The sequence below is a fragment of the Arvicanthis niloticus genome, chromosome 14 (genome assembly GCF_011762505.2).
Source record: "Arvicanthis niloticus isolate mArvNil1 chromosome 14, mArvNil1.pat.X, whole genome shotgun sequence".
In the NCBI taxonomy this organism is placed as follows: domain Eukaryota; kingdom Metazoa; phylum Chordata; class Mammalia; order Rodentia; family Muridae; genus Arvicanthis; species Arvicanthis niloticus.
The window spans coordinates 28,646,955-28,655,332 of record NC_047671.1 but is presented as its reverse complement, the minus strand read 5'-3'; the positions used below and the strand labels follow the sequence as shown (position 1 = coordinate 28,655,332).

The following is an 8,378-nucleotide window of genomic DNA, read 5'->3' as shown; positions in this document are numbered from 1 at the left end:
AAGAAAATGTCCCACAAGCTTGCCTGCAGCCTGATCTTAGGAAGACATTTTCTTAACTGAGGTTCCCTCCTCTCAAATGACTTCAGCTTAAGCCAAGTTGACACAAAACAATCTACCACAAGGGTAAGAAGGAAATGAATGCTAAGGGGCCCTGGAGGATCTTCCAGCCTAGGTAGTAAGCTGCTTCTGGAGCTACCCTCACCCACTAGCTAAAGCAGTGTTAAGACAGCTTTGCTTTTACCACAGTTTCTACTTACTGGAATGCCTTTAGAAATGAAAGCTAGTTTAGTTTCACTTGGAAACTAAACTTGTTTATATTCTTGGAAATGCAGGATTTTCTGAGACAGGATACACCCTCCCCTGTGATTCGATAGCACTCTCTGAAGGGGAGACAAATGCCAGAAGCATATACAAGCCCTGCCCAACTTTCTGGTTTCCCCTGAAGAAGCAGAAGTGGACCACAAGCCTAGAGCTCAGCAGCCTCTCCAGAGCAGTGAGTGCATCCAGTGGACCCAGGTTTTCAGGTAACTCAGCATTCAGATCTGATTACTCCCTAATCATTTTCTCTTTCCTAAAGAGCCTGTGGGTAACAAGACATTTAGAGAAATAGTCTCAGAGCTGGGATTCTCGGTTTAGAAGAAGCTAAGGGGCTTTGAGTGGAGGTAGTGAGGACTGGTTTATAGATGTTCTTTAGATAGACCTAAACTAAATGACCTAAGTATTATTTAAAACTTATCCAGTTGGGGGTGGGGGGCGCTTCTTTGTTCTCTCTTCCTTGTAACAGCTGAAAATGAACCTTGCTGGATATGTGTTATGAAATGTCACTACAGAATAGATGAAAACTGTGTCTCCATCCTGTTACTTCCCAGTACTATTTTCTTGCCTCTTTCCATCCAGTTCAGCAGATGTTTTCTAAACTCCACTGGAAGCTAGACTGGAGTAAAAGATACCCACTGTGCAGTGCTTCTGCTATAACCTGCTGGGGAGCAATTCTAGAATTTGTGTTTGGTTTTGTTTTAAAGTATTTTTATTTATTGTATGAAGATTTCGTATGTGTATATATAATATTTCATCTTCTCCCATCATTTCTCTCTCTTTTCTCACCCATATTCCCTCTGGGTCTCTTGCCCTTCCCGGTGACTGCAGCTCTGCTTTCGTGTTGCTTTTTTTTTTTTAATACTTCACTGATTTTAGGTTCATTTGCATGTCCTGGATGTAGAGTTATTTACTGGATTATGGGCAACTTTCTAGTAGCTACTCCTCTAAAAAGAAAAAAAAAATGATACTCTCTCTTCCACCAGTCATTACTCTTCTATTAAGCTAAGGATAAGGTCTCCTGTGCCCCTAGTCTCATGAATGCTAAATGTTGATGTGCTAGATCGCATGTAAGTCTTGTGCAGCTGCCATGAGTCCAAATCCCATGTCACATTAATAAGACAGTAAGTCACGCCACTCCCCAGGCCTCATGTCCTGGCTCCTCTTCCATGATGTTTCCTTAGCCTGACTAAGGTGGAAGGTTGAATCAGATGTCCCCTCCCTGCTATGAGCCTTCAATTCTGAAGGCAGCCTCACCTTTTACCAACATATCTAAGTTATTTCTCAAATTACTTTGACTCAAAGATTTATTTAAGTTATGTGGACGAAAAGGCATTTAGGATAATCTACCAGTTATGATTTAGCTTAATGCCCACTACAAGGCAATTTGGTGCCACGAAAGCAGTATATGAGCATAAGTCCATGTAGACATGACACAACATACACATGCATGAAAACATACATCAAACACATTTTAAGAAAACGACAAGAATACTTTTGTTAAATTTATCATGTCAGGATTTTTTAAAATTCTTCTACTCTGATGATTTTTTCCATAATTCTAAGTAAGCTTCGATCTTAAATCTCTTCTTTAAAAGTTTTAACTTGCCGGGCTGTGGTGGCGCACACCTTTAATCCCAGCACTTGGGAGGCAGAGGCAGGCGGATTTCTGAGTTCGAGGCCAGCCTGGTCTACAGAGTGAGTTCCAGGACAGCCAGGACTACACAGAGAAACCCTGTCTCGAAAAACCAAAAAAAAAAAAAAAAAAAAAAAAAGTTTTAACTTTCAGATGAAAAAAATTAGAAAGCTTATATCCTAGTATGTAGCCCTGACCGTAAATGGATTAACTAAACAGTAAGTGGTATGACACTGAGGGTTTGTGGGGAGGGAAAGACTAGTCAACATGCAAACTCTTTTCTTTACTCAGTTGAAGTTTGACTTTGGTGTTTACAGGACTCAGTTGCAAAATCACATATCTTGATGATCTGGAACATGAGAAGGAAACCATCCAATCAATAAGACAAAACAAAGTGTACACACACACACACACACTGAATACCTTTATGCAGATCTATAGGATGAGAAATTCCACCTCCTTACCATCAGGAAAGATCCCAGGTCTGGGGTTCAAGAAGGATACTGGGGCAGATAAGGATTTGTGAATGCCATTGACAGGCAGACAGAAGCACAGCAGGGGCTCTGAGATCAAGTCCATGTGAAACAGTGGAAAATCCCTTCTTAGGGTCCCAGAGAGAGAGAGGAAGTTCTGTGCCATGTGACTGATGAGAAGCCTGTAGCAGGTGCTTGCACTCAAGCAGTCTATGACTAAGTGGAGATTTTATTCATGGAGATCTATCACTCCTGAAATTAGTACAGTGCAACCTAAATGTGGTTACTTTATAAAATGATGTGGTCCTGACTAACACTTTAAAGTGCTAGAAGTTAAATCCATAATTGCTTCCAATATCCTTGGACCTCATTTGAGGCTTTCATAGTCAAGTTTCCCTGACTAGACTCCCATTCCAGATAAAGCAGACTCCTATTAGTCTCCCTGGAGCCTGTATGGACAAGAATGCCTCTCAGTTCTCCAGAGCTCAGGGTCAAGATGCAGTGTCAAACCTGTGGCTGAGCCTTTGCATGCTTCCTTGATCCTTCTGGTTTTTCTCCCTCTATCACAGAACTATTAGGTGGTTCAAGGGTCCAGCAGCATTGGCAAGGATGGAACAACTTCTGAAGATTCCCAGAGGCAACAAAGCATTCTCAGGACCACCTGGCTGTGCACAGGTCCCTGAGATGCTTCCCTTCCCTGTTTTATTTCTGGCAGTGGAGAGGGGTTTTTCCCGAAACAGGGCTCTTTAATTTAATCAGCAATTTAAAGCTTTCATCTGGGTAACACCAATGTGTAATCTGATCCACTAAGTGGGCACAGAGCCAAAATAAACAAGCCAAATAGGACACCTTGGAAAAATACTTAGTACCTGAATCAGGCGAAGGTCTAACTCACTCCCCAACAAAGGAAGCATAGGAATTTTGGATAGGAGGTCCATACATCTTCCTATAGAGAGAGGTGTGTGAGCTTTCAGGAATGAGCATTTTAGGATTACATTCCCTGAGCATGCTCCTTTTAAAGTGATGTACAGAACAGCCTCTCAGAATCCTCAGCTTTCACAGTAACATTTTAGCTGAGAATACAGAAAAGAATAGCTTGAAGATGCTGAATATGAAGGCATCTGTTCATAAAGGTGCCTGCCTTGTTTAGTCAGTAACAGGTTGACACTTGTTCTTGTCCTTTCTTAACATCCACACATGGAGGCCAACTTCACATGACTTCACAGCAGTCAGGATACACAAATCTTTTACAGGAATGCCAACGGCTTTACATACACTCCATCTCATGTTAACTACTTGTGTCCAAAATTTTGGGGTGTCATTTTTGTTTTTTAAAACAGGGTTTCTCTGCTTCTGTTGTTCTGGCTGTCCTGGAACTCACTCTGTAGACTAGGCTACCCTCAAACTCACAGAGATCTGCCTACCTCTGCCTCTGAAGTGTTGGGTCTAAAGGCACGCCATCACTGCCTGGCTTCTATTCAGATTTTCTATGAACCATAGGAACAGGGTCTACTGCCACCTGAGCATAGATAGTGCATACTTTGCTCATGACATCTGCTTCCTCGTTGCCAGGCCTCCGTGGGCCATGGAATGCTACCTAAAATACTACCCGGGGTTCTAACTGAGGTAGAACTCAGTTATACATGTCTTCCTACATCTGTTGTCCCCATAGTAGCTGATGCAGTACCTACCAGTCCTCCTTTCCCCACTGGGATATTCATAATGTCAGGCCTCTGGATACAACCCAAATATCAATACAGATTGTCAAATCCAAGTTTCAGAAGTTACTATTATCTAAATTAACTCAGGCTTGACTACTCTTTCTCCTGCCTCCTGCATATGTTGCCTTTGTTTATTTGTAATGCTTGTGCCATCTGTGAACCAAGCATCCGCTGGCATGGGTGATATCCCTTACAGTACTTTCTCTGGCTTGGCTGTTGTTATTCAGGGAAACTAGGTGTCTTTAAAGGAAACCAAATATATCATTGTGGCATTGGTGATTGGGCGGGCAGACACTACACCCCATATAAATATGCATTTCATTTGGCGAAGTTTGGTCCCATTCAACCTTAGAAAGAGGCTTGGCCATTGGCCTTCAATTCAACTCTATTAGGAAAGTGCTGTATATTACACATCAGGTAGGATCCATTAATAAATGTTTAAACTCAAGAGACTTCAGTAAAAGAGCAAATTCAGAATGTTGAATAGCCTGAGCAGATAAATAAGGGACTATGTGACAACCAGAAGCCAGGAAGTATATGGGGTTGTTATCAGGTCTATGCAGAAGGAATAAGAAGTGTAAGGAAGTATCCTCCTTTAAAATATCATAAGAACGGAACAGTTCACAAAGGCCAAACAGCATAGATTATAAAGAATGATGGGTGCAGTTACAGACATGCAGCCCAAGCAGGGCAATGGAGAGCCCATGACCAGATATGGTTGAATTACACTGGAAGCTGAAAGGGAGGGACCTCTGCTGGTTTGGTCTACATGCCCGAGAGGCACAGAGGAGGCTGAAAGGTCAAATGGATCTGTGAAGAGACAGTGGAGAATAGACCATTAAAGTCTCATGTGATGCTCTCAATACCTGCATAAAGAATGACCCTATTCTGTCACTCTTAAGTGAAATCTAGAGTAGCCAACCTCATAGAAATGGAAAGCAGGGTAGTGGTTTGTCAGACTGTGGAAAGAGTGAAATTAGATGTTAGTCAAAGTGCCAATTGTGCAAAATGAACACAGAGGAGTTTGAATGAATAATTACAACCACTAAGAATGGTGTACGTAGCAATGTGCTTGAAATTTGCTACAGTGAAGATCTTGAATTTCATGTACACCCTTTTTGCTCTCCTTTCTTTCTTCCAGTGCCTTTATTTGCTTGAAGTCATGGGTCAGCTGTTCTCCTCTCCGAAGAATGAACAGAACCAAGATTTGGCCTCCAGCTTTACTGAGTATTTTAAGAAATTTAATACAGGAAACAAAACCATTCCTCAGGAAATCATTGCTTCGATTGAATTAAGCATGACAAAAGGGAACATACAGGAGGCAAACTCTGCAATCAGTGATGCATTAAAAGAAATTGATAATAAGCCTCTCAATGTTGCCATCATCGGGGAGTCTGGATCAGGGAAGTCCAGCTTCATCAATGCCCTGGGAGGAATTGGGCATGAAGAGAATGGTCTAGCTAACACTGGGGTAGTGGAGACAACCATGGAGAGATATCCATACAAACACCCCAATATGCCCAATGTGGTTTTCTGGGACCTGCCTGGGATTGGAACCACAGAATTCCCAACAAGTACTTATCTGGAGAAAATGAAGTTCTATGAGTATGACTTCTTCATTATTATTTCAGCCACACGCTTTAAGAAAAATGATATAGACCTCGCCAAAGCAATCAGCATGATGAAGAAGGAATTCTACTTCGTGAGAACCAAGGTGGACTCTGACTTAAGAAATGAAGAGGAGTTCAAACCTCAAACTTTTGACAGAGAAAAAGTCCTGCAGGCCATCCGCCTTAACTGTGTGAAGCACTTTCAGGAGAATGACATTGCTGAGCCACCGATCTTCTTGATCTCTAACAGAAATTTTTGCGAATATGATTTCCCAAACCTGATGGACAAAGTGATAAGTGATCTCTCTGTATACAAGCGACACAATTTTATGCTCTCCTTACCCAATATTACAGATTCAGCCATTGAAAAGAAGCAACAATTTCTGAAGCAGAGGATTTGGCTCGAGGCCTTTGCAGCTGACCTACGGGGTATCATCCCTTCACCGACCTTCTTCTTGGAAAGTGATTTGAAGACTCTGGAGAAAAGCATGAAGTTCTATCGCACTGTGTTTGGAGTGGATGATGCATCTTTGCAGAGTTTGGCTAGGGACTGGCAAATGCCGGTGGATCAGGTGGAGGCCATGGTGAAATCTCCTAACGTGTTCAAACCTACAGATGAAGAAACAGTACATGAAAGGCTTACAAGATATTATCAGGAGTTCTGTTTGGCTAATGGGTATTTAGTTACTAAAAATCATTATCTTAGAGAAGTATCTTACCTGAAATTTTATTTCCTTGACATAGTGACTGAGGACTCTAAAACTCTTCTCAAAGAGATATGTTTAAGAAACAAGCTGATTTCTGATTAGGCTGAAGTCCTGTGTCTGTCAAAAAATCAGAATCAATGACAGAAAAATAGGACACTGATACAGTAAAACAATATACTGGGTTTATTCAGGCCATTCAGGTGTTATCCACATTAAGTGATTATATATCCACATTAGCAAGAGGATCACATATGTATAAATAAGCTGATAGCTAAAAACTATCTCCTCACTTTGAGTAAACTCTCAGATCAAGTAATTTTACTTATATGTAAATTTGTTTAATATAAATCGACATTCATATTCAGGGTTAGCATTGTGATGGTTAGTATTGTCAACTCAACAGACTCTAGAGTCACATGAAAGATGAGTCTGTAGGCTTGCATTTGGCAAATTATTTTGCTTATGTTAATTGAGGTAGGAAGCCCTTCTTACTGTGTGTGGTACCATTCCCTAGGTGGCAATCACTGTATATATGAAGAGAGGGACTAAGCAGTAGCACGCTTCCAAACTTTCATAGCTCTCTGTTTGGTTTGGTTTGGTTTGGTTTGGTTTGGTTTGGTTTGGTTTGGTTTGGTTTGGTTTGGTTTGTTTTAACTGTGGATTGAGTGGCACTAGCTTACTACTGTGACTTCTTGATAATGACCTATATAAATTTGAACTTGATACTGTAGACTCTCTTGATAAAAATATTAAAGAAAAAAGCATAACTGGGCTGGGGTGATGGCCCCATAGATAAAGTAGACCTTGTTCAGACTCCCAGAACCCACATAAAGCCAGCTAAGCATCTGTAATTCATGCACTTCTGTGGTGAGATGGGAGGCAGAAAGAAGAAAACTTTAGAAGATCATGAAGCCAGCTATCCTGCCACATGCAGCAAGTGGAAGGTAAAAGCCAACACACAAGTTTGTTCTCTGATCACTGCATACATGCCATGTCATGTTCATGCCTGCTATCACACATAGAAATGCACACACACATTTAAAAAAATTGCACACATACTTTTTTCATTTAAAAAAAAGGAAAGTTTGGGGCAGTAGCTTATGTGGATAGCCGAACCTCGTGTTTTGATGGTAGTTCCACTCCTGGGAGGGACTGCAAAAGAAGAATGAATCTTGTGAACCTTCTATCCAACTGAATTTGTAAAATAAAGGCTAGAGCCAGTGATTTGGTAGTAGAAGGGGAGGTGGATAAAAAGGCTTAGAGGAGGAGTCAGAAGAGGAGGAGTCAGAAGAGGAAGTTGATGGGAGAGAGAGGCAACAGAGGAGCCGGAGGTGGAAGGACAACAGAGCAGAAGGACGTGGCCTAGAAAAACCACAAGTTGTAAAGGATCTCATAGCTGTGGAATAGAGTAGTGCAATGGTAAATCTGCCCAATCTAGGCTTGCAATTTATAATCATAAATACTGAGTTGTGTTTTCTTTGACTTATTTGGGTCAGAGATTTATGGCAACAAATTGGCACATTGGCCCCCAACCACTGAATATGGCTCAGGCAGCCTTCTAAGTTGCACTAGTGTGTACTGAAAGCTGAATGGGTCTGAGGGGCCTACAAAGAACTACAGAGAGGCTCCCTTTCCCAACCCCCAGACAAAGAGCTATGGCCAGGGTCAGGAGCAGCACCTCAGCCTGCTGGGCTTGATCAGTGCCCTGTAAAAACTGCAAGGAGGGACTGGTGATCCTAGAACACAACTGCCTGCAAGGTAGTTTTTAGGCAGAAACAGTGACCTGAGGGCTCCAGACCAATTAATTCTTTGATGTAAAAAAGACTCATAATCTTTTGATACTTAAAGATGATAAAAACAATGGGCTTTATGAGATGATATTTCGAATGGTTTGACAGGAATTGACTTAGGGAACA

General features: G+C 41.5%; 1 protein-coding gene across 1 annotated transcript; it reads left to right on the top strand.

Annotated features, from left to right (window-relative positions):
* The first annotated feature begins 364 nt into the window (after positions 1-364).
* On the top strand, positions 365-7,192 carry LOC117720022 (interferon-inducible GTPase 1-like). Its single transcript, XM_034518498.2, has 2 exons — positions 365-524; positions 5,287-7,192. The coding sequence occupies exon 2, from the start codon at positions 5,308-5,310 to the stop codon at positions 6,562-6,564; it is 1,257 nt and encodes a 418-aa protein (XP_034374389.1). The 5' UTR covers positions 365-524; positions 5,287-5,307; the 3' UTR covers positions 6,565-7,192.
* Positions 7,193-8,378: the final 1,186 nt, after the last annotated feature.